This window comes from Aquarana catesbeiana, linkage group LG03 (assembly GCF_042186555.1).
Source record: "Aquarana catesbeiana isolate 2022-GZ linkage group LG03, ASM4218655v1, whole genome shotgun sequence".
Taxonomy (NCBI): Eukaryota; Metazoa; Chordata; class Amphibia; order Anura; family Ranidae; genus Aquarana; species Aquarana catesbeiana.
Window position 1 is genome coordinate 584,566,204 of NC_133326.1, and position 26,706 is coordinate 584,592,909.

General features: G+C 42.0%; 1 protein-coding gene across 3 annotated transcripts in view; it reads right to left on the reverse strand.

Annotated features, from left to right (window-relative positions):
- GMCL1 (germ cell-less 1, spermatogenesis associated) overlaps positions 1 to 26,706 on the reverse strand; it is a 182,993-nt gene that overhangs the window by 99,434 nt on the left and 56,853 nt on the right. For all 3 annotated transcript variants that reach the window (XM_073622005.1, XM_073622006.1, XM_073622007.1), the window contains 3 exons: positions 23,199 to 23,295; positions 4,997 to 5,094; positions 1,152 to 1,264 (listed from right to left, as the gene is read on the reverse strand). In XM_073622005.1, coding sequence (XP_073478106.1) covers positions 1,152 to 1,264; positions 4,997 to 5,094; positions 23,199 to 23,295 — 308 coding nt within the window. The remainder of the gene's footprint in view (positions 1 to 1,151; positions 1,265 to 4,996; positions 5,095 to 23,198; positions 23,296 to 26,706) is intronic.

Sequence of the window (26,706 nt, forward strand, 5' to 3'; positions counted from 1 at the left end):
CTCACGCTGCAGATGGGGTGGGCGTGAGTATTTCTCGCCTCCCCCTTACTGCAATGATGCTTGGGCATGACGTTGGCGGGGACTCGCCCTGGACCAGAGGTATATCAGTCTGGGCTAGCCGGCAAACCACTTTATATGCTTCTATCACCAGGAAGGGACTTCACTCATGCAGTGCATAATATATATATATATATATATATATATATATATATATATATATATATATATATATATATATATATATATATATATATATATATATATATATATATCTCTCATCTGCTCCAAAGCATTTATTCACATTACTCTTTTTCACACATTTCTTGTAGAACGGCAAGTGCAACCGTATTGCACACAGGGACTGTATTTTAGCAACCCGGCATGCCCTATGGCTTTTCCCTTTGGTCTTGAGGAGGTTTCCTGCCTCAACTCCGGGACAGACACTTGTTTGAGGTCCCAGTTGGTTTCAGTTTTGAACCTGGACAAAGCTTGGGACTTGTAAGTAACTGGCCAGTTGTTTTTTAGAGATTTTTTCTCAGAGGGCATTTTATACTAATAGATATTTATCTACTTTATAGTTCAACTTTGCATCATACTCCTGATGAGTGGCTGTAATGCCATGACACGTGTAGAGTTTTTCAATCCAACGGTGCCAACAAAAAAGTCTGGCCTATTATCATGCATTTTAAATATGCAATTTTCTACAATCGACAATTGATTCAGGTTTAATCTATGAATTTATTCCACCAATGATGTCTATATGACGATCTGTATTATCCATTTTTGCATTCATTGTACGAATCATGTTCTTTGAGTAAATGTATTACTTATTGTATCAATGTTATATTCAATATGTGAGTATCTTGATTGTATTACAGCATTCATTGAATTAACATGTTTAAGATATGGAACGCCAAATGTGATTGTGCTAATAAACTATATTAAATTTTATTTTTATTTACATATCATCATTCCCAATGACAAGCCTCATATAAAGTCCCAGTAGCCTTTTCTTCTTTTTTTGTTTAAAGACATTAGGGATGGAGGCTTGCCATTACTGGTTGTCTCAGGTCACACCCCTCTTTATACTGTCAGTTAAAATGTGTTTTGGAGGGAACAGGTTTACAGAAAATAGAAAATTTTTCACCTACTTTTTCTTTACAGAGTCTAACCCGTAGACACCAGCTGCTGTGGAATAGCTACATACAGTTTGTACGCTGATTGTTTCTTTCATGGTTTCACCACACTGCTGAATTAAACCATCCTAAAAAAGGAGGAAAAAAAAATAAAATACAGAATAGAGAAAATAGGCTCACATTTACAATATGGGAAATACCAATACTAAAACTTGCAACCCATTGAGCACTGGGCTTATATTAGCGCGCTCTAAAACATTTATAGATAAAAAACTGAACTCCAGGCACAAAAGAGAAACACTCTCCTCCCCCACCTGAATGTAAACCATTGAGCTAAGACCTTCCTTAAAGTGGAGTTACACCCACATTTTTCCCTCATCACCACGCAGCACCAATGCGCATCCTTAAAATGAATTGGCAATGTATTTTATTTTCATTCTGTTAACTTACCAGATTTATGCCTGTATCTAAATTTCACTTCCTCCTTTAGGGGCCATGGCGCGGAACGTAATTTCAGGCTTTGCATTGGCTCCTGGAAAATCTTGGTTAGCTTGACATGGCACTGCTCCGGTGCCAAGATTTCCCATAGAAGCCCATGTTAAATGTTACTGGAGCAGTGACATGTCAAGCTGACCAAGATTGCACCACACTGCAAATGCATGCTGGAAGAAGGCCATTGCAGCTTCAGATGCCCACACTGGAGATGGCCACGCTATGCAGGAACTTCACAAAGTAAGAAAATGATGCTGCACAAATAGAAAACTGGGCATAGTTTACAGCATACCTTTGTTACATTGCACGAGGCATGAGTACTCTGGGGTATTTTATCTCAAAAGGCATATTTCGGCTGGAACTCCACTTTAAAAAAGGAACCTGTTGCCCAGAAGATGCACATTAAAGTATTACCATATTCTAACAAGCAGTAAAATCACCTTCTTAGCACAGCAGGTTGTGAAAAGAACCACCAAATGGCAACACCTTCGTAGTGAGGTAGTCACATGACCTAAAACACTTTTTAAAAAGTTAACCGTGCAATGTGTCAGGATGAGTGCATCAGTATTGTCAGAGCATACACCAGTGGCCATGCATTTAACGCAACTCACTAGTGTCTGAAAACAAATCCTCAATTACCTCTTTAACTATAGGAATGGTGGATAAATATATTTTTCGCAATACAGACACATAAATCTCAACTTTGTATTTATTTTTAGGTAATTTCTTGGCAGCATACCAGCCCTGGAATGTAAAAACACCCAGAATGTGTCTCTAAGACTAAGTTGTTCAAGCCATTTTACAATTTGTTAAAAATATGTAAACCGTTTAAAAGTTGGCCTCAGTGTGAAAGAGGTGTTATAGTTAGCATCTCATTTAAAGTCCCAATCTCCTCCTTTTTTCCCCCATTCAAAATAAGGATGGAGGCACGAAGCCTTACAGGTTATGTGCTTCATTTAAAGTCCCACAAATCTCCTTTTCAATAGTTGCTCTGTAATGCCCAGAGTCGGAGCACAGGTGCACTTTGAGCCCCAGTCCAGGAAGCTTTTCGCTAACATGGTCCGCTTCATACCATGGACAGGCACCCACATCCTCATTCAGTCCTAAGTAAGCTGTACGCCAAGGGACCACTGAAAGCTGCCATGAGTTTGACCTGTCCTTATGAAAGGGGCTGCAGTGCACATGGGCAGTAATGCAGAGGAACCAGTATGGCAGTATCATGGCTACAGATAGGAATTATCCCAAGTGGGCTACACTCAGGGGGTGAAGTTGCTCTTTCATTCTATTTTAGATACTTTTCATTCCCTTTAGAGCAGCACTTAGAAGTCAATCAAGTGTAATGAATGCACACATGTTGACAAACATGCAGGCTGGAGGAGAGCAGAGAGATTACCTCATCAGTCTGTTGCTGCCCCTTCACTGTCCAATCACAGGCTGTGGGGCCAAGAAGGTTACCTATATATGTTTACCTGCAATAGAAATATAACAGGTCACCAGGCTGAATGTACCGTCTAGAAGTTTGACCAAATCGCCAGACTGGATGGACAGAAATACTACAAGTCTTTTGCAGGTAACATAGTTCCCATACACAATTTCATCTGTGTAACTGGCTGTTTGCCTGGAACTCAGATTTAAACCAGAAATGTGAGGATTATTGGCCATACATCCAGATTGTGAGTTACAAAGCATTCAAAATATATGCACTGTTGATTAGGGCCGATAGAAAATTATGAAGTAGTGTAATAGCTTCACACATCTCAGCATCATCTGGGTATAGTGAAGGGCTGCTGGACACACAGAATGATACAAGAATTCAAAATTCCACCAATTTCAAAAACAGCATTTATAGGTCCACTACAGAAATTTAAAAGATAAGCATGGCCAGTGCATTGCATCCACCTAGGTGAGTGTAAAAGAAATGGTAAATTCTGTTTAAAACTGTATTCTATTTTGTATGCTTTGCCATGTATTGCACATGGCACAAATAATGTTATGACAACATTTACATTCTTTCAAGTCCTAATTAGAAATTAGCCTGCCTATGTAAGGCCCCTTGTTAACATAAAAGTACAATCGTAATATTAACGTGATACCTATGTAATAATGTGTAAAAAAAAAAAAAAAACAACCCTTCAATTGGACCAAATAAACAGAACAGTTATGTGGAAAGATGCCGAGTATCTTTGTGTCTGTTCCAAACTGCAGTAGTTATTAAATTTGGAACCACTGATAAATAGGATAGGAGTCATCTACTATAACATTTCCAGAACAGTGTGTATAAATGATTTTTTTAGATCCCGCACTTCTCTTCTAACCAACAATGATGTGCGTAATAATTCTGCCCAATACAACTAAGCAGCCCACCCAGTTGTCTGTAAAAACGTTGGTTAGACAGTCTCCAGCACATCCCAGTGAAGTCATCATCTTGTTCTCTATGGAGAAAAGGGAATGATGACTCAATGGTAACAAATCAAGTGCAAACTATAGCTACAATTTTTATTGGTTTAGGTTAGACACACATAACACTAAGGGCTCTTTCACACGGGGAGTCCATATGTCCGTTTTTCATCCTTCCGTTTTCGGATGAAAAACGGACATACATGTATCCCTATGGAGCGTGGGATGTCAGCAGTGACATGTCCGCTGACATCCGACCCGCTCCGATCCAAAAAGTGTAACGGAGGAAAACCCTACTTTTCCATCCGTTTTCGGATCGGATGACGACGGACACTACGGTCCGTCATCATCCGATCCCCCATAGGGGAGAGCGGCGCTCTGACAGGTCCGTCGCTGCACAGTGCGCTGCGATGGACCTGTCATCTTCCTGCTCAGCGGGGATCGGTGGAGCGATCCCCGCTGAGCAAGCGGGTGTTCACGGGGCGGATCATCACTGATTTGCCCCGTGTGAAAGAGCCCTAAAGCAGTACAAGGTGTCTGCTCCTTGTATAGCCACACAGTCATGTCAATTTAAGCTCTGTGGGTATTACATCTAGCACAATGGGCTTCCTCTCAGAATATATAGTACCCAAAACATTTAAAGCAGGATAAAGGAGTCTTATCCACATTTCTTTAGCAAGACAACTTGCATCAGATTTATAAATAACTTCTAGCATTTTGCTTCATAATATTGAACGGATTACAGAATTGCCATATCATGCTTAGCACATAACCTACAAAGCAGACAATTCGAAGTGATAAATCTTAGAATAATGGGATACAGGTATCACACTCTTGAAAACAAAATATAGAACACATGCAAGCAGATGTTCTATAGCCAGTAGCTTGCATCGATTAGCAAAGCCAGGCAATATTTAATGTCAAGGCCACAGTCTCAGGAGGAAGCAAACATCACAAAGACAAACACTTACCAGCTGGAGCATGCAGGCAGCTGCTAAAATGGCTATGACGCGGCTGGGTTTTAGTAAGACATCATCTCTGTACAAAGAGCCAAATGCCACCTGCAGAGCTGGGAAAACATATTGGAGTATAAAGACCTGGAAGACTACAGAGCAGCAATCAGAGCACATAGTACTTACTGTGCAAGAAAAGTTAGACTGGAACTCAAAGGGTTAGGACTTCCATGAGCAGAGAGATGTGATCATAAAAAGACTGAAAGCAACAGAATGATCCAAAATACACAAAGAATAAACTGAAGACAACAAAGATTAACAATTAGAAAGAATATAGTTTTTTTTTATTTTTTTTAACCAAAAGGATAAACACTATACTGGCCAAGATTACTTCAATTTTCCCTAGAACAGAGCACAAGTTAAAAGCTAAAATATTAGTAGCTGTCTGGGCAACAGACTTCAGGGGGCCATTCACATTAAAAGCATTGCACTGGGGTGCATAAATGCACATGTGTTAATGTGTATTATATTATGGCCACCCAAAAAAAAAAAAAAAAACACACACACACACACACACACACACACACACACACACACACACACACACAAAAACCACCCATTCTGTTTTTTCTCTCTTTTTTTAAAGTGTAGAACACCAAAATTATTATTATTCAGGATTTATATAGCGCCAACAGTTTACGCAGCGCTTTACAATATAAAAGGGAGACAATACAGTTATAATACAATAAAATACAAGAGGATTAAGAGGGCCCTGCTCAGAAGAGCTTACAATCTAATAGGGTGGGGCAGGTGGTACAAAAGGTTGTAACTGTGGGGAATAAGCTGGTGGAAGTGGTAGGAGATTAGTTAGAGATATGATAGGCTTTCCTGAAGAGATGAGTTTTCAGGGATCGCCTGAAGGTAGCAAGAGTAGGGGATAGCCGGATAGATGGAGGTAGCGAGTTCCAGAGGATGGGAGAGGCTCTGGAGAAATCCTGGAGACGAGCATGAGAGGAGGAGATGAGAGAGCTTGAAAGCAGGAGGTCTTGAGAGGAGCGGAGAAGTCGATTTGGATGATATTTGGAGACAAGATTAGTGATGTAGCTCGGGGCATAGTTGTGAATGGCTTTGTATGTTGTGGTTAGTATTTTGAATTTAATTCGCTGGGTGATTGGGAGCCAGTGTAGGGACTGGAGTAGAGGGTTGGCAGACACTGAGCGGTTGGTAAGGTGGAGAAGTCTGGCAGCAGCATTCATGATAGACTGAAGAGGGGAGGAGCCTATGGAGAGGTAAGCCAATGAGAAGAGAGTTGCAATAGTCAAGGCGAGAGATAACAAGGGAGTGAATGAGGAGCTTGGTGGTTTCATTTGTTAAAAAGGGGTGAATTTTAGAGATGTTACGGAGGTGAATTCTACAAACTTTTGACAACGATTGGATATGAGGCTGAAATGACAAGTCAGAGTCTAGGATTACACCTAGTACCCTGGCGTGAGGGGAGGGACTGATGGTTGCATTGTTGATTTTGATGGAAAAGTCATGGAGGGGTGCACGGGCGGGGGGGGGGGGGGGGGGGGGGGGGAATATTAATAGCTCAGTTTTAGAGAGATTTAGTTTAAGGAATTGGTGCGACATCCATGGTGATATGTCAGTTAGTAAGTTAGTAATGCGAGAGGAGACTGAAGGAGTGAGGTGAGGAGTAGACAGATAGATTTGGGTGTCATCAGCGTATAAGTGGTATTGGAAGCCATGGGCAGTTATTAAGTGACCGAGGAGGAGGTGTAGATAAAGAAGAGAAGGGGTCCAAGAATCAAGCCTTGGGGGACCCCCACAGAAAGGGGCAATGGAGAGGAGGAGACAGAGTTGTAGGTGACACTGAAGGAGCGCTGTGATAAATAGGCAGAGAACCAGGATAGAGCAGAATCTTGGAGGCCAAGGGAATGTAGCTTATTGAAAAATGCACGCTATATACATTGTGGTATACTACAGTGCATTGGGCTCTACTGTAAAATTAGTTGAATGGATGGATAGATTGATGTGCGTTGTGGCAATGCATAAATGTGAATGGGCCTTAAATGTTTCCATTGAAATTTACAGTGTTCTGCACATAACCAGATCTTCAAAGTTGAACTTCAGGCAAACAAAGAACAATTTATAAACATTTTGTCATTTTGGACAGCTGTTCCTTTGATAGATATAATTTTTTTTTGTTGGCAAGATCATTCAGCCTGCAAAATTACCATAGTGGAAAAATTCCCCAGGGGGCTTTTAAGCAGCAAAATATTTCTGAAACAATGTTTAGTAACCATGTTTAGTAAAAATATTATTTAATTCAGACATAGAATGCATTACATAAATACAATCAATATCACATAAAATTTCCAATAGTCGACATCAGCAACAAAAAACCATCTCCCATGGCAATCAATTCATTGAAAAAGTTCTAATTGTACAGTTACATTGTATCAATACTATCCATATGAATCCCCATGAATACCCCAATGCATTTCGACCCTTTATCCTTTTCTGGTCTTCTTCAGGGGTGGTTTAACTTCTAAAGAGATACATCAAAAAATTCCATTAGGATTTTCTACAATATATAAAACATAACAGATCATTTTGTGATATTTTGAAAGTTTTTGAAAGTACATCTCCATACATATGGCGAAGTATTTACCATTTGGGAATAGGAAAGTGGGCTTGTGTCGCATAGTTTTAATTAATAAAAACCGTTGCGTGCGGTGGTCCCACAATGTTTGCTTATTCCCTCTGTCGCCTCTGGGCGCGTCCATAGTCCACGCGGCTTGCAAGGAGCTACGCATTTGGACCCAGTGGGGAAGGTGTAGGGCGAGGCACCTGTAATTTGATATTTGTAAAAATTAGTATATAGTCAGCGGGTGTCGGGTGGGTGTTCCGTATTGTCCTATATAGCCAGAATGCTTAATATTCAAAACAATTAATAGAGTGGTCTCGACTAATATTGTCCCTTTGCTCATATTTTAATAATTTTTGGATCTAAATTGCGATATGTGAATGTATGATAGGTTGAACTAAGTGTATAGAGTACTTGATGAAAAAAAATCACTTTAAACAAGCTCTATAGTTTCATGCCTCACCTTACAAAGGTGATAATACTGGGTGGTGGGGTAGTGTGTGTAAAAAAACTAAGTGAAGGGATCTATGTTGATAAGGTGTGACATAAATAAAATGTTGTTGACCAGTGCCAAAAGCATGGGGTCTGTGTAATGAAATGTAGCATGATAAAGTGTTGTTGATGTGTGCCAAAAACAAAAAACAAACAAGGACTTGTAAAAAAATATAACAAACATGTGAAAAAGGGAAAAGAACTAAGAAGGCTAGTGATGTGTGATGGTGTGTGATTGTTTTTTGTTTTTGGCACACAACAACACTTTATCATGCTACATTTCATTACACAGACCCCATGCTTTTGGCACTGGTCAACAACATTTTATTTATATACTAATTTTTACAAATATCAAATTACAGGTGCCTCGCCCTACACCTTCCCCACTGGGTCCAAATGCGTGGCTCCTTGCAAGCCCCGTGGACTATGGACGCGCCCAGAGGCGACAGAGGGAATAAGCAAACATTGTGGGACCACCGCACGCAACGGTTTTTATTAATTAAAACTATGCGACACAAGCCCACTTTCCTATTCCCAAATGGTAAATACTTCGCCATATGTATGGCGATGTACTTTCAAAAACTTTCAAAATATCACAAAATGATCTGTTATGTTTTATATATTGTAGAAAATCCTAATGGAATTTTTTGATGTATCTCTTTAGAAGTTAAAACCCCCCTGAAGAAGACCAGAAAAGGATAAAGGGTCGAAATGCATTGGGGTATTCATGGGGATTCATATGGATAGTATTGATACAACGTAACTGTACAATTAGAACTTTTTCAATGAATTGATTGCCATGGGAGATGGTCCTTTGTTGTTGCTGATGTCGACTACTGGACATTTTATGTGATATTGATTGTATTTATGTAATGCATTCTATGTCTGAATTAAATAATATTTTTTACTAAACATGGTTACTAAACATTGTTTCAGAAATATTTTGTTGCTTAAAAGCCCCCTGGGGAATTTTTCCACTATGGTAATTTTGCAATGCTTTTTGGGGTGTGCAGCTGTGTCAACTCTTGCATGTGTTACTTTACTTAGATCATTCAGCCTGTTCCTGCATATTGTTGTCATGATGGGTCACATCTTTTATCCTGCACAACTAGATGGAGGCCTAATGTTTAAGTCAGTGATACACAACTTACTGGATATAGAGGGGCCTGAAATGCAGCCCTTTGGCAATACCAGTAAACTAAAATTTCATGCTACATTTTCAGAGACTGCACACGTGCCAAGAGAAAAGGTCAGAGGCTACAAGCATGCTACAAAATGATAGATAAAGACTACAGACACGCAACAGGAAATGACCAGAGACTGCAAACATGCTGTAGAAAGAGTTGTAAAATAGGGACAAGATTCAGGGGGACCATTATAGACTGGAGACACGTCACATGATACCACTAGAGATCACTTCCTTAACAGCCCCTTTACACATCAATTCTTTCATAATGTGTTGCCTATACACCCCCTTTAAAAAAGGACACATGCCACTTTTGAGAATTCTCTCTGCAAGATCCATAACAAAAAAACAGAATAGAAAAAAGAAAAAGTAAGAGTGAAAAAACAAAAACAAACCTTCCTGCTGGAAGCCATTCTAAAGAATACTTTTATTACACTGGCTTAAAGTGGTTGTAAAAACTCACATACAGTCCCTTGAAAAAGTATTAATACACCTTGAAATTTTCCATTTTGTCATGTTACAACCAAAAACATGAATGTATTTTATTGGGATTTTATGTGATAGACCAACACATAGTGGCACATAATTGTGAAGTGGAAGGAAAATTGTAAATGGTTTTCAATTTTCTTTACAAATATCTGAATAAAGTGTGGCATGCATTTGTATTCAGCCTAAGTCAATGCTTTGTAGAACCACCTTTCACTGCAATTACAGCAGCAAGTCTTTTTGGGGATGTCTCTACCAGCTTTGCACATCTAGACAGTGACATTTTTGCCCATTCTCCTTTGCAAAACAGCTCAAGCTTTGTCAGATTGGATGGAGAGCGTCTTGTCACTCTTCCATAAAGGCCAGATTTGTGGAGTGCACGACTAATAGTTGTCCTGTGGACAGATTCTCCCACCTGAGCTGTGGATCTCTGCAGCTCCTCCAGTTACCATGGGCCTCTTGGCTACTTCTCCGATTAAAGCTCTCCTTGTCCGGCCTGTCAGTTTAGGTGGACGGCCATGTCTTGGTAGGTTTGCAGTTGTACCATATCCTTTCCATTTTTGGCTGATGGATTGAACAGTGCTCTGTGAGGTTCAAAGCTTGGGATAATTTTTTATAACCTAACTTTATCCCTGACCTGTCTGGTGTGTTCCTTGGCCTTCATGATGCTGTTTGTTCACCAAGGTTCTTTAGCAAACCTCTGAGGGCTTCACAGAACAGCTGTATTTATACTGAGATTGGACTCGATGTACTAAAAAAAAAAAAAAAAAGTAACTTCTAAAGGCAATTGGTTCCACTAGATTTAAGTTAGGGGTATTGCAGTAAAGGGGCTGAAAACAAATGCACGCCACACTTTTCAGATATTTATTAAAAAAAAATAAAAAATTGAAAACTATTTATCATTTTCCTTCCTCTACACAATTATTTGCCACTTTGTGTTGGTCTATAACATAAAAATCCCAATAAAATACATTTATGTTTTTGGTTGTAACATGACAAATTGTTGAAAATTTCAAGGGGTATGGATACTTTTTCAAGGCACTGTATACCCAATGAAGTTAACAGCCTCAGAAGATACACAGAAGAAACAAATTCTCCTACATTTGTTTTATATGCATATCTGCTTTCTTACCCTTTCTACATTCTTTGGAAAGAGCAGCTCATGATAGTCTTTCTTCCTCTTTCAGCAGCACATAGGGGTTGGTGGGGATAGTGAACTTACACTGTGTGAAAGCTGATTGGAGGAAAGGGACACACGCCGCCTCCACATAGGCAGAACAACAAAAGGAACACGTAGAGCTGTATTCTGATGAGACAAGCTCCCTGCTCATCTCCCTCAAAGCTCCCTCCGACACAAATTTTCAGCTGTTATCTTAAGTATCGAAGAGTGGGGGGGGGGCGCATGTCCGGACGAGTAACAGGGAGGACGTGTGGAAGCTGAGCTCCGCTCGAACAGCAAGGATCTAGGGCCATCCCTGTTCATCTGCAGCATTTCGGGCTCCATTCTAGTCAGAGGAGCGACTGGTCCCCCTCTGCTGCAGTTCCCGAGGGGTCTTTGCTGAATTTGGCTGCATCTGGCTACATTTCTTTGTCCTGGGCCTGCAGCCAGACCCTTGCCTCGTACACCCGCCGCCATCTTGTGGCCTACTGAGCGCCCAGAGCCTGCCGCTCTTCTCTCCCACAGATCGGAGGACATAGGGGCCCGTTCGTCTCGGCTCTTGGACCGAGACATCATCGGCAGCTACAGAGGGCCCGTGCAACGGAGGAAAATCACTCGGGGATCCTTTTGTCTGCCTCCGGCCTCCCGCGACCAGACGCCATCTTGCGGCCTGCCGTTCTGGCCTATGATACAAGGACGCAGTGAGTAGTGAGGCGTTCGCTTACTCCCCCCCTCAGCCACCTCCCCTAAGAGTATTGGCACACTATCACACTACTGGGGCCCTGAATTCTGTGTCTTGCAGAGCCGCTCTAGGCCTGTACGGAGCGGCGCTCACCCGGCCGGGTACAGCTGTCAGGAAAGTCAGCGGCTCCGGCCTACTTCTGGAGGACGGCGGCCATCTTGGTACTCCAAGTATTCCCCTTATCAATCTGCTCCACATTGATCACACAACTCCTGTCCCTCTAGGCTTGGTGCAAACTGAGTCTCCTAACACTCTTTCACAGCTGCTAATATGATCTTCTTCATAATTGCATAAGAATCTTAATGATTACTAACTGTGATATGGAATATGCATGGCACTGAGTAGATGTGAGTGAAGTGTGCCCCGACCAGCTACCGGCCCTACAGCTCCAGTTATGCCCACCAAGAAGCCTAAACCCCGCTCCGCACCTAGCAAACGTTCGGGTAAGAGGTCTTTATCTCATCCAGTTTCCGCAGGGTCCATCCAGCAATACTTAGCTAACGCACAAGGTGACCAGGCTAGATCCTCGAGACCGAGCGCCTCTCCCTCCTCTCACGCTGCTTCTGTGAAGGAGAGCTCGCTGGCCTCCTCATATTGTTCGGATCTTATGGATGACCCCGGTTCCCCTGCTGGGTCCGAAATGACAACGCTGATGAGTGGACTTAAGAAAGAACTCGCAGGTATGTTCCACAGCTTGGAAAAATCCATTAAAAAAGAAATAACTGCTGTGAGAGCGGATATGTCACACATCCAGGTCAGGGTGGAGGAAACGGAGCAGCGACAGGATTCACAAGCACTAGCCATAAGGGAATTACAGGACACTGTTACTCATCTAGCATTTGCCCATCGCGCCTCTCTATATAAACTCGAAGACCTTGAGAACCGTAACCGCAGAAATAATATACGTGTCAGAGGACTTCCTGAGGCAACCAGAGATAATGACCTTGAACCATCAATACGAGGCATTTTTAATACTATCCTGGGCAACCCTGTCGCTGATCTGCTGCGCTTTGACCGTGTGCATCGAGCTCTACGACCCCGCAATACTAACTCAGACCAGCCCCGAGACGTCATATGTCGCTTGCATTACTTTGGGGATAAAAACGCCATCATGGCAAAAATGCGGGGCACGCCTAACATAGACTTTGACGGGGCGATCATCACTATATTCCCAGACCTCTCCAAGGACACTTTGGATCGTCGTAGAGCCCCGAAGCCGCTCGAACACCTGCGTTCGGATGGGATCACATACAGGTGGGGCTTCCCCGCCTGCCTGATTGCTACAAAAAATGGCCGCTCTCATACACTAAGGCTCCCGGAGGAACTCTCAGCCTTTTTACAGGATCTCAATCTCCCGCCTATGGAGCTTCCAGGCTGGCAGGACCCAATCCCTAAATTCTCACACCCAGTGGATCCAATGTGGCGAAAAACCCCTTCAAAGAAAAGGCGTACCTCACTCCCAGGCTCTGCACAAAAGCATGGTTGAGCCTTATATTTTTTCTTCCTGGTCCGCTCTATCATTATAGATAACCAATTCCCATTTTTTTTTCTATTGTTTGCTTAGACAGTCAGGTTTCGGCTACGTTTTTTCCATTTTCATCTGTCTATACTTTGTTGAAGCTGGCCCGTCATTTGATTGTATATTGTTTTGTTTTCCTGTTACCGTTCCAGTTTGGTTTAACCATATGCTACCTTGCAGGACCCATATTTTTAGGTTGTTCTTGTTTACATGACCTTCTTATTTTAATGGAGCTATTTATTTACTCACTTATGGTTATAAGCTCTTTATTATTCACTGGCCGTGTGCTGTCGGGGTGCACTGCTCTCGCTCACCCTCCCCTACAGCGACACCCTACCCCCCTCTCCTTCTGGGGTTAGCGAATGCGAGTGGCCTTAAAGGTGCTATATTCAATCTCTGTTCAGAGATGGCTGCTCGTTCTCTCTTTCCCCACTGGGACCACTGCAGATTTCTGCGTGTTCAACATGTGTTTCCCACAAGTTATTTAATTCATAAGTATGTATTCTGTATATGTTCATTCTTTTCTTTCTTTTTCTTCTTTTCACTTCCCAACCTATCCTCATCTCTCCCCCCCCCCCCCCCCCCCCCCCCCCCCCTCTCCCTCCCCCTTGTTGACATGCATGGAAGTGTAAGCTAAAGGATCCCACTCTGCTATAACAATGGCTACGTTAACGATTACATCATACAATGTTAGGGGTCTTAATGTCGCCGCAAAACTACACCAAGTATTGCGTGAACTAAAGCAAGCCACGTGCTCCATTGCCTTTCTTCAAGAAACGCATTTATCCCACACAACACCTGTTAAATTGACTTCACCCCATTTTCCACAGTGGTACTACAGCTTATCAGACACCAACAAAGATAAGGGAGTGGCCATTGGGTTTAGCAGAAATGTATCCTTTTGTTTGTCTGATCACGGTCGCTTTTTATTCCTTAGGAGCTTCATAGGCAACACCCAGTGTACTCTTGCAAATGTCTACTGTCCAAACCAAAATCAGCCTACTTTTTTCTCACAAACCCTAACTAAACTATCGCATTTTGCCTAGCAGGGGACATTAACATGCCTTTAGACCCAACAACAGACACGTCCCAAAGCTGCTCTAACATTTCATTTAAACGCCTGAAATTTGACCAAAAAAAAAAAAAGGCTCCTAGACCTTCAATTAATGGATGTTTGGCGCCTACTCCATCCTAAGGAGAAGGATTACTCACACTTTTCCACAACACATATTCCAGAATAGACAATATATTTTTAGATCACTTTCATCTCCCTCTCTTACAGTCTACTCACACGGCATCAATTTCGGATCACGCACCTGTATCTATGAGGTTGACCATGCCCTCCTTAACACGTTGCACTAATAATTGGAAACTTAATGATTCTCTTCTCTCTAATGAAGCTGAGGTTTCCATGTTGGCCTCCTATCTGTCACATTACTTTAAAGAAAACAAACCTTCCGAGACCTCCCCCTCCATTGTGTGGGAAGCTCATAAGGCCACTATCAGAGGCCGTCTCATTGAACTGGGTGCAAGGAAAAAAAAGAGCATGGTCACCAAATTAAACAGGTTCTACAACAAATAGCTGATCTTGACAGGCAACACAAACTAGCTCTACATATTGAGCACCTCCAATCCCTCACACTTAAACGAGAAGAATTAAAGACTCTCCTCAACTTAGACACTAAGAGGAAATTTCAGCGCTTATCACAGAAATTTTACGAGTGGGGGAACAAACCGAGTAAACTATTTGGTAGATCAATGAAGGCTAAACAGTCAAAATCATTCATTTAAAAAAAATAAAACTTTCAACAGGAAAGCTTGCTCATGCAACTCCAGACATTGCTAATGCCTTTAGAGAATTTTACGCTGATCTTTACAATGTCAAAAATGATTTATCCTCTCTATCTCAGAAAGAGAGATGAAGCCGCATGCTCTCCTACTTGAAAGAAGCCAACTTGCCTAGATTGTCATTGTCCGCTCTTAAGGAAATGGAAGCGGATTTCTCGGTTGAAGAATTCCAAGCTGCTTTGAAATCTTCCCCCTCTAGTAAAGCCCCTGGACCTAATGGGTTCACTATTTTATACTACAAAACATTTAGTGACATTCTACTCCCCCGTCTTACAGCTTATGCAAACTCAATCTCTCACTCTTCAGGCTTACGCCCAGAATCCCTTTCAACTCACATCACTGTCATTCCTAAACCCGATGAGAACCCCACCCTCTGTAGCAGTTTTGGGCCGATTTCATTAATAAATGTTGATATTAAGTTATTCGCCAAAGTAATGGCTAACCCCTTACTCCCTTTGCTGCAGATCAATCAGGTTTCATACCCAATAGAGAAGCCAAGGATATCTCCCCAATCCAATATGTTCGGAGATGTGCCCAGCCCACCCTACTCCTTTCCACTGATGCTGAAAAAGCTTTTGATAGGGTGGACTGGGACTATCTTAAGATGACCTTGCAACATTTTGGATTGGGACCTAAGATGTTTCATCGTATTTCATCCCTTTATTCCAATCCCACAGCACAAATTCGTATTAACGGGACTCTTGAGTGACCCCTTCATCCTCCATAACGATACCAGGCAGGGTTGTCCCCTGTCCCCCCTCCTCTTTGCTATTACTTTAGAACCCTTCCTAGCTACAATTAGGCATGTTAATATCCACGGCATACATATAGGCAGCAGCACTCACAAATACGCAGCCTATGCTGATGACATACTATTTTTTATTCAGCAGCCCCGCATCTCATTACCCAATTTAAATGTCGGCATTTTCCACTTTTCATTCAATCTCCAACTTTAAAATAAATCTCTCCAAATCCGAAATCTTAAACATTAATTTTCCCAGATCTGAGGCTCTCTCTCTAAAACCCCTCTTTCCATTTAGACTGGAATCAAAATGTTTGAAATACCTGGGTATATATATCTCACTTCCAATCCCCACTCCCTTTTTAAGCATAATTATATCCCCTTACTGAATGGGATTAGGGATGACCTACGGAAATGGTCTTGCTTATCACATACCTGGTTAGGGAAAGTAAACATTGTTAAAATGAATATACTACCTCGTATTCTTTTTATTTTTCAAATGATCCCACTGGGTGTGCCTGTGGGGTTCCTTACTATTCTACAAACCATGATCTCCCGCTTTATTTGGAGGAACAGCCATCTCAGGATATCTAGAGAGCTACTGTTCCGCTCCAAATGCACCAGGGGACTGGCACTTCCAAATTTTAAGGCATACCATCAGGCTGTTTTGTCCAGATTAGCTGACTGGAAGTATGCTATTAACTCAAAAATATGGGTACAACTTGAGTATTTTTTGAGTGGCATGGATCTCTCGATAGTCCCCTGGATACCCCGTTCTTGCAGGAACCTTGCCCGAACTACCTCAGCACTCTCCATATCCATAGGATGCTTTACACAAGAAATTCTCATGGAGGTAGGACTCTCCTTTGATGCCTCTTCTCAACCATAAATATTTTTTACTAGGCTTATTAGACCCAGGTTTTAAATCTTGGGTTTCAGAAGAGCATCTCTTACTACATCATGTTCTCCGCGGCAACGCACTTAAACCACTCCCCGAGATCCTTGGCCCTAAACCATCATGTTTTTGGATAAATGGAGATTCCACCAACTACAACGCTTCCCAAGCTACGTTCCTCATCCACTAAGAGGTCTGCAAGATTTAAATAGCATTGAAGAGATATTCCACCCGAAGGACCCCCCTCTACATGGAATTTCTCTATTCTACAAAGCTCTTATTGCTCTTCAAAATCCTACCTACCCGCCATTCCTGGTTAAATGTGAAATGGCTCTGGATTCTCCCCTCACAGACAACCAAAAAGATAAGATCCTACAGCTAGCTCACACCTCCTCTCTTGCTTCTAAAATGGCAGAAGTCAACTATAAATTACTCACCAGGTAGCATTACACCCCAGCCAAACTTCACCAAATGTTCCCCGCCAGTTCCCCATTGTGCTGGAGGAACTGTGGGAACAAAGCCACTCATGCACATGTCTGGTGGTCTTGCCCACTCATTTGACCCTTTTGGGCCGACATTCGCAAAATGTTAATACAGATCTCAGATGTCAATCTACCCAACGATCCATGGACTATTCTTTTTCATGCCACTAAAGATCCCATTGGCTCATATAAGCGCTCAATCATTCCTCATCTGTTGAACACCACCAAAGCCTTGATTCCTACTTTATGGGGCCAACCAACAACCCTGTCCATAAAAGTTTGGCTACAAAAAGTAGATGAAGTTCATCTCATGGAGGATATTACCCCCACAACATTAGAGGCACCTCTAAGAGACATTCACTAACTTGGGCTCCCTGGCTAAAATTCTAGTCCACCTCTTCCTATAAGGTCATTATAATGCAAACCCCTTAAGATTACTTATCAAGCATTGTTATGTAAATTCTTCTTTTACTAGTTGAATCTTTTAATGTTTTTGGTTTATTTTTCCTCTTTTATGCCATGGCAGATACAATTTTCAGTATTCTTAAACATGCTGACATACATGCCAACAATCCCTTCCTCCCTATCCCATACCCTACCTACCTTCTCTCTTCCTTTATCTATTCTCCTCCCTATTCTCTATTCCTCTCTAACCCCCTTTACTGTTATCTCTTTTTTTTCTCCCTTCTTTCGTCTTTTTCTTTAACTGAAGCAACGTTTTGGATCTTTTCTTTTTCATACCTGGATTCAGATGCTCGCATAAAAGGAAGCCCCTGTCTAGTTAGTTACTACTTTGCTAGTCTCTCCCTCTTTGTATTTCCAGGGGCAAATATTATTGGGTTTTGTACAAACGATGTAAACTTGCGAGCATTGGAACCCATGTCATTTTTTTCCAAGAGTGTATATTACTTGTTATATATATATATATATATATATATATATATATATATATATATATATATATATATATATATATATATATATATATATTTTCTCTATTTAAATAAAAATTTATTAAACAAAAAACTATCGAAGAGAGTGTGTCAGAAGTAACTCATGAGGATAAACAGAGGAACAGAGCACCAGAGAGAAAATAGCACTTAGAGCTTTGGAGAGAGAGATAAGTAAACACTACAGATATACGTGCTTAGTTCAACTTTCATGAATGGGGTTTACAACCACTTTGTAAGCACCTAGTTAAGGGAAACTCCCACTATTGTTTGCAGAGGCATGGGCTGCTACACAATAAGTACTAAAGGGATGAACGTGCCCCTATGATAGAGGTTGAACCTCAGGGCTTTATGCAATCTAATGTATAAGAGTCTAGCATTTGCCAGTGTGTTAAAGTGGTTCTAAAATGTACATTTTTGACTTAATGCATGCTCAGCATTAAAAGGAGTTGTAAAGGCAGAAGGTCTTTTATCTTCATGCATTGTATGCATGAAGATAAAAAAAATAACTAAAAAATAAAAAACTCCTGTGTGCAGCAGCCCCCCTATTACTTACCTGTGCCCCATCTCTGTCCAGCGATGTCCACCAGTCCCTCGGCCATCCAAAACGCTCCTTCCTGACTGGCTGAGACACGGCAGCAGCGCCATTGGCTCCAATGGCTGTCAAAGTCAGTTAGCCAATCAGTAGAGAGAGAGGGACAGGATACACAGAGCTGTAGCTTGGCTCAGGTGCCTCCATAGCAAGCTGCTTGCTGTGGGGGCACTTGACAGGAGGGAGGGGCCAGGAGCAGTTAAGAGGCACAAGAGAAGAGGAGGATCTGGGCTGCTCTGTGCAAATCCACTGTGATGAAGCAGGCAAGTATAACATTTTTTTATTTTTCATCTCCCTACCAAACACAGCAAATCTCTGCTGTCTCATGGGTCAGATCTCTTAAAATACAAAGAGTGTATATATATATATATTTTTTGATAATTTCATGGTTTAATTAATGTCTACACTTAGTTGGTGGCACCCTCTTCCGTTTATTTATAATCTCCCGTAGCACGCCCGCAGTCTCTGACCACCTCCCATAGCATGCCTGCAATCTCCAACCATCTCCCATAGCATGCCCACAGTCTCAAACCAAGCTATATGTCCACAAAATAAATGGAGGAGTATATGAGAGACAGAACAAGCCCGTTGTGGTTTAACATGGACCTGTCACCACAAAAGCCTCTTTCACACATGCTGCCGTCCCCTACCACCCCTTTATAAAAGCAATCTTTGCAGGCTCATCTTTGCCGTTTCCCTTCCTGGCAAACTCTCAGAGATGTGCATGATATCATGAGCCTAGGCTAATGACCAGACAAGAAACAGGAAGTGGGCTGTATAAAGTTATTTACTGTCAGAAAAAACAAACAAAAAATACTATCCAAAGTTAAAACAAGGGCAGAAGATTTAATAGATGGAAAGTTGAAAAAATGACTGAAGAGCCGCTTTAACCCCTTCCCGGACAGCGCACGCTGATGTACGTCGGCAGAATGACACGGCTGGGCAAATGGACTTACAGGTACGTCCATTTGAATTTACCGCCATGCCATTGCATGCTCGCTGCCGGCGGCGCGCGCACCGGCAGCTCCGTGAGTCGGGTCGCGGGTCTCGCGGACTCGAACGCCGCGGGGATACCCGTGATCGCCTCACAGAGAGGACGAACAGGGAGATGCTGATGTAACCAGCATCTTCCCGTTCTGCCTAGTGACAAGTGTCACTGATCTCTGCTCCCTGTCATCGGGAGCAGTGATCAGTGTAGTGAAACTGATCGCCGCCATTACTAGTAAAAAAAAAAAAAAAAAAAAAATTATTAATGAAAATGCCATAAAACTATCCCCTATTTTCTAAACGCTATAACTTTTGCACAAACCAATCAAACGCTTATTGTGATTTTTTTTACCAAAAATATGTAGAAGAATACGATCGCCCTAAACTGAGGAAAAAAAATACCGTATTTATCGGCGTATAATACGCACAGGTGTATAACACGCACATTAATTTTAAGGGTCAGTGCCCATCTGCAGTCTCACCATTGCCACCAATGCAGCCCCATCAATGCCCATCTGCAGTCTCACAAGTGCCATCAATACGACCTCATCAGACCACATCAATGCAGCAGCCTCACCATTGCCATCAATGCAGCAGCCTCACCATTGCCATCAGTGCAGCCTGATCGATGCCCATTTGCAGCCTACAGGGGACAGGGAGGGGGGCGGGACGAGCGCCGAAAGATTATATACAGTGAGAATCTCCTATGATAGACAGAACTGTGGTCCAATGGCGGCCCAGGAGACGGGACTTCCTATTACAGAGGCCTCCAAGTAAACAGGAGATTCTCACTGTATGTAATCTGACAGCGCTCATCCCACCCCCTTCCCTGTCCCCTCCGAGGCATCTAAAATTGAAGTATTGGCGTATAACACGCACACGCTATTTGCACCCAATTTTTAGGGTGAAAAAGTGAGTGTTATACGCCAATAAATACAGTATATGTTTTTTTATATATTTTTGGGGGATATTTATTATAGCAAAATGTAAAAAGTAATGTGTTTTTTTCAAAATTGTCACTCTTATTTTGTTTATAAAGCAAAAAAAAAAAGAAAACACATGTCATACTTACCTGCTCTGTGTAATGGTTTTTCACAGAACAGTCTGAATCTTCCTCTTCTCGGGCCCCTCGCCGAAGCTCCTGGCCCCTCCCTCCTGTCAAGTGCCCCCACAGCAAGTGCCTTACTATGGGGGCATCCGAGTCACTGCTCTGTGTGTCCATTCAGACATGGAGTCACGGTTAGGCCCTGGCCCTCTCGCTCTCCTCATTGGCTGACTGATTGGACAGCAGCGGGAGCCAATGGCACTGCTGCTGTGTCCCAGACAATCAGGAGGCAGGGTCCCGGACAGCCGAGGCACTCATGCACATCGCTGGACCGAGATAGGGCTCAGGCAAGTATTAGGGGAGCTGCTGCACACAGAAGGCCTTTTTATCCCAACGCATAGAGTACATTAAGATTAAAAATCTTCTGCCTTTACAACCAAGTTAATCATTTTTGGCTAGACATAAGGATCAGCTGTAATCATTACACAGGAGGAGAAACGACATCTAAAAACACCATACTAGTGCCATCTACTGCCCAATTTCAAAACTGCTTTAAAATGCATAGTCCCTTTCGAGTCCCTGTTTTCTTCTTCACATCATAAGTCACTTATCAGAAACAAGCGCATGCATATTAGTGTGGGGACTCCATGCAAGATGTCAAATGTGTAATAATGCTAACAGATGATGCAACCAAGAGCTGTATTACAATCTGCTGGACTTTAACTACACCACTTCTGCTGCAAGACAGACATTTATCTGTTTTAATATTAGTACTAAAAATCTAAGATGTGAAGCTGGCAGTTTTAGAACCAAAGTGTAAAATCGAGTATCCTGAAATACTGAGATAAATCAGAAAATTAGGATGTCTGTGTTGAGGGTGGGTACTGAAATAGAAACCACAGGAAGAAAAAACACTGGACAGAAAAACGGACAATTGGTCAGTTTACCATAAAAGCACTGTAGAAAGACTTTGAATTACTTTTACAGCATCTCATGGTGTGTTACTGAGCTGCATCTCTTTACAGCTTCATTAAAACAGACAAAATAATTCTAAACTGCTAGCATGAATGGAAATCAGGCATTGGATATAGCGTGTTACACCCTGGAGAGCACTAGAGCAACCTCAAGATCTTGATTGCATTTTCAGGGAAAGGGAACTTTTAGGCTGGGTTCAAACATATGCGAATTGGATGCGTTTTGAACCGCATCCAATTTGCATGACGTGAAACAACATCGCTTTTCTTTGTGCCTGTTCGCATATGTTCAATGCAGCTGGAGCGAGGATTCAGTGCAAATTGAAAGAGTCCTGTCAGTTTTCTGTGGAGCGCAGTCTGGCTCTTCTGCATCGCACATGTCATTCAGAACAGGAAAATCCTGACCTGATCGGGATGTAAACCTAACCTGATCCTGATGAAAAACTGATCTGAAACACTTAACTAATTTGTCAATTAGCTGTGAAAACGGAGCTTCAATTCACACGTGTGAACCCAGTCTCAGCCTCGTCCACATCAGAGCGATTTGATATGTCAAACCACATGCCAAATTGCAGCCTACTGCAGGCAAATACATTGTCCCAGTGTTCCTACACTACTTTTGGTGACTTCGGGGGCGATTTCAAAAGACATTTGTGCACAATCCCACAGTTGTCTTTCAAATCGCCCCCAAACTCGCACTGAAAAGCGGGTTTGAAATTTTTTTTTTCAAACCCGCCTTCAGTGTCAACGAGGGCTTAGTGTCTAAAGCCATGCTCAAGTCGCTTCTGCCAGGTTTTGGGGTTTTTCTTGACACTATGCAAGGAATGCAGCAGTGCATATAGCACACATAGGTGCGCATTTCTGTCATATACGTTTTAGGGCAAGTAACCAGATATCAGAAGAGACTGTCTAAATAGAATAAATGTGCTACCTGCACAAAAAGTAGAGCCGGCAACTCTTAAGTCCATGCAAGTTACTTTATTCGTACATGACCGTGATCAGAAAACTCTGGCTGTGATCAAGGCTTTCTCCCGAAATGCATAGGGCCTCGTTTTATGCTCACGGTCATGTACAAATAAAAGTAACTTGCATGGGCTTAGGAGTTGCCGGATCTACTTTTTGAACTTTTTTGTTAAAGTAGCACTATTGATTGATGGTTGGAGGACATGCGAGCCAAAAGCACCCATCCTGTGTATTCCAGTACAGGCTTGCATATGGATCCCACTGTTCTGAGCGCTGCACCTTCCTCACATTTCCTAAATAGAATACATATTGTGGCTCTGCATGAAGACATACAGTGGTATGAAGCTACAATTCTTATGTCTCAGTACACCACATATAAACTCCAATAAGGTGGGTAAACAGTGATAACCATATTTTGAATTAAGAAAAAAATAAAATATTAATAATAATAATAATAATAATAATAATTAGGTGTTAAAGTATATTTATATATTTCCAAGCTTCTTACCTTCTGCATCAATATTGCGATCCGGAATTTCCAGTTCTATCACATTCATGCTCGACTCTTTCCAGGAGCCACAGAACATACTGGAAAAGTATCCAGACTGCCCAATGAAAAAAAAAAAAATATATATATATTTTACAACTGCTATAATAAATAAAAAAAATAAGGCATAACTCACCAAAACTGGGAGGGTTTTAAGGTTTTTGTGGAACTTTGCAGAGATTTACCACCCCCCACCCCTTTGAGACACCGTGTCAAACACAGACATTGGTGATCGAAATGAAAACGGGTTAGAATATGTACATCGTTGTAGAATGCATAGCTTTACATCCACTGCCACTCCAGTACCACATTGAAATTACTTATTCCAATTTCACTGCATGTGGTCAGCTTCTTATGGTGAACATTGGAACTTGTAATAAGTCAAATAGAGCCCTCCTCATTTCCTGCTTGGAGGACATCAATCACCACCTAGACCTTTCCTCCCCAGCTTGACTGTCCCTGGCCTACCCCTTTCATTCGTTGGATTTCAGTTTTATTCTTGGAGGCTCAGCATCACATGGGGTTATCTAGAGCAGTCTTCATGCAAATGCAGTTTTCCTAGGAATGCCCACATCCCCAACATCCCCTTTATATTAAAAATGCTAATATACTTCTTAATGGAGAAGATTCTGCATTGTATCAAAAAGTACTATTTGTAATGGCTTCAATTTCCCACAGCTATAAAAGGTTTTGCCATCAACTGAGCAAACAAATAAAAAAATAAAATCAGACAATTAGCTTTTGTATTTTGCCCGGAGTCCCTCTTTAACTGGACATGTGGAAGCGAAGTCAGTCTTTATTGACTAGCCTGTAAAAACAAGACCATTACACCCTTGGGACCTGAGAAATGCTTCACAATACATCCAGGTGTTCACTGTGGATAACCTTATGTATCTTTTCTTAACACAATCAGAAGGCAATTTCCTTTATCTAAATCTGCCAGCTGCATTTAAGGTTTTTTTTTTTTTTTTTTTTTTGGACCATAACAAAGCCCAGCTTTCATCTGCCAGTTCCAGACATCATCACGAGGCTGGGGGAAGCAAGACATAGCTACATATAATTCTCTTAACCCTTTGGAATGATTGTCTGAGGATAAGCTCTTAATAAAAAAGGTACTGTGTTCTACAAAGACACATTGTACAAGGTTTAAATGATGGATTTATAGGGGAAAAAAAAAAAACGTTCCTGGACAAAATATTCAGGGCATAAAAAATACATTTTGCATATAGTACCAATTAACCATTAGGTTTCCCAATGCTTGTCCAGAGTCTTGAAGTTTCTTCCCTATATAAAAGTTAAAGCCTACCTCCAAATGCCTTAATTTGTACACTTTCAGATGCCTTAATATTTTTGTATGCCTGACCTTTACAATGTCCATTTACACTACCACTTTGTTGCTGAGGGTGGTTGCGATAGATGCGGTTTACCTCTGGAATATTATACCATGGTAAAAGGCAAAAAATAAATAAAAAATGATCTCTACTGGGTCAATGTACATAGCAGGGATTTTAACAAACTTAAAGGGGTTGTAAACCCCCCTTTTTTTTTGGTTATTGATTTACGCAAAAGTTATAGCGTCTACAAAATAGGGGATATATTTATTGGATTTTTATTGTTATTATTACTAGCAATGGGGCGGTCTGCGATTTTTATTGTGACTGCGATATTGCGGCGGACACTTTTGACACTATTTTGGGACCATTCACATTTATGCAGCGATCAGAGTTATAAAAATGCACTGATTACTGTGTAAATGTGACTGGCAGGGAAGGGGTTAAAACTAGGGGGCGAGGAAGGGGTTAAATGTGTATCCTAGGGAGTGATTCTAACTGTAGGGGGAGGGGACTCACAAGGGGAGGAGACCAATCAGTGTTCCTCTGTACTGGGAACACACCATCGGTCTCCTCTCCTCTGACAGGACGTGGATCTGCATGTTTATACACACAGATCCTGCTGTGTTCACGGGCAAGCGCGGGTGCCCGGCAGACATCACGGCTGCCGGGCACGCGCATCGGGTGCCTAGTGAAGCAGCGGGCGCGCGCCTCCTAGAGGCTCAGGAAGTAAAAGACATCATATGATGGCAGCCTGGAGGGACAAAGGGTTCCTGCCGCCGTCATATCACTATGCGCGGTAGGGAAGTGGTTAAACTACTACCTTTTGTAATTCGTTTGTGTCCATGTGCAGAGTGAATTTGTATGGGAGTGACTTAATTATCGATCAGCTGCTGCACCTGTATGTACACAATGTCAAATGTATTGTGACACCTGCCTTTACACGCATATGAACTTTAATGGAATCCCAGTCTTAGTCCGTAGTGTTCAATATTGAGTTGGCCCACTCTTTGCAGCTATAACAGCTTCAACTCTTCTGGGAAGGCTGTCCACAAGGTATAGAAGTGTGTTTATGAGAATGTTAACCATTCTTCCAGAAGTGCATTTGTGAGGTCAGGCACTGATGTTAGACGAGAAGGCCTGGATCGCAGTCTCCACTCTAATTCATCCCAAAGGTTTTCTATCAGGTTGAAGTCAGGACTATGTGCAGGCCAGTCAAGTTCCTCCACCCCAAACTCGATCATCCATGTCTTTATGGACCTTCCTTTGTGCACAGTCATGTTGGAAGAGGAATGGCCCATTCCCAAATTGTCACCACAAAGTTGGGAGCATGGAATTGTTAAAGGGTCATGGTATGCTGAGGCCTTAAGAGAGTTTCCTTCACTGGAACTAAGGGGCCAAGACCAATCCCTGAAAAACAACCCCACACTAACCCCCCCCCCCCCCCCCACCTCCACCAAATGATTTGGACCAGTGCACTTTTGGTGTGTGTAATATATAATATAATATAATATACACACACCTATATACAGTATCTCACAAAAGTGAGTACACCCCTCACATTTTTATAATTTTATTATAATCTTTTCATGTAACAACTGACGAAATGACACTTTGCTACAATGTAAAGTATTGAGTGTACAACTGGTATAACAGTGTAAATTTGCTGTCCACTCAAAATAACTCCACACAGCCATTAATGTCTAAACCGCTGGCAACAAAAGTGAGTACACCCCTAGGTGAAAAATGACCAAATTGGACCCAATTAGCCATTTTTCCTCCCCAGTGTCAAATGACTCGTTAGTGTTACAGGGTCTCAGGTGCAAATTTGGTGTTATCACTCTCACCCTCTCATACTGGTCACTGGAAGTTCAACATGGTACCTCATGGCAAAAAACTGAGGATCTGAAAAAAGAATTGCTCTACATAAAGATGGCCTAGGCTATAAGATTGCCAAGACCCTGAAACCGAGCTGCAGCATGGTGGCCAAGACCATACAGCGATTTAACAGGACAGGTTCCACTCAGAATAGGCCTCGCCATGGTCAAACATAGAAGTTGAGTGCACGTGCTCAGCCTCATATCCAGAGGTTGTCTTTGGGAGCATTGCTGCAGAGGTTGAAGGGGTGGGGGGGTCAG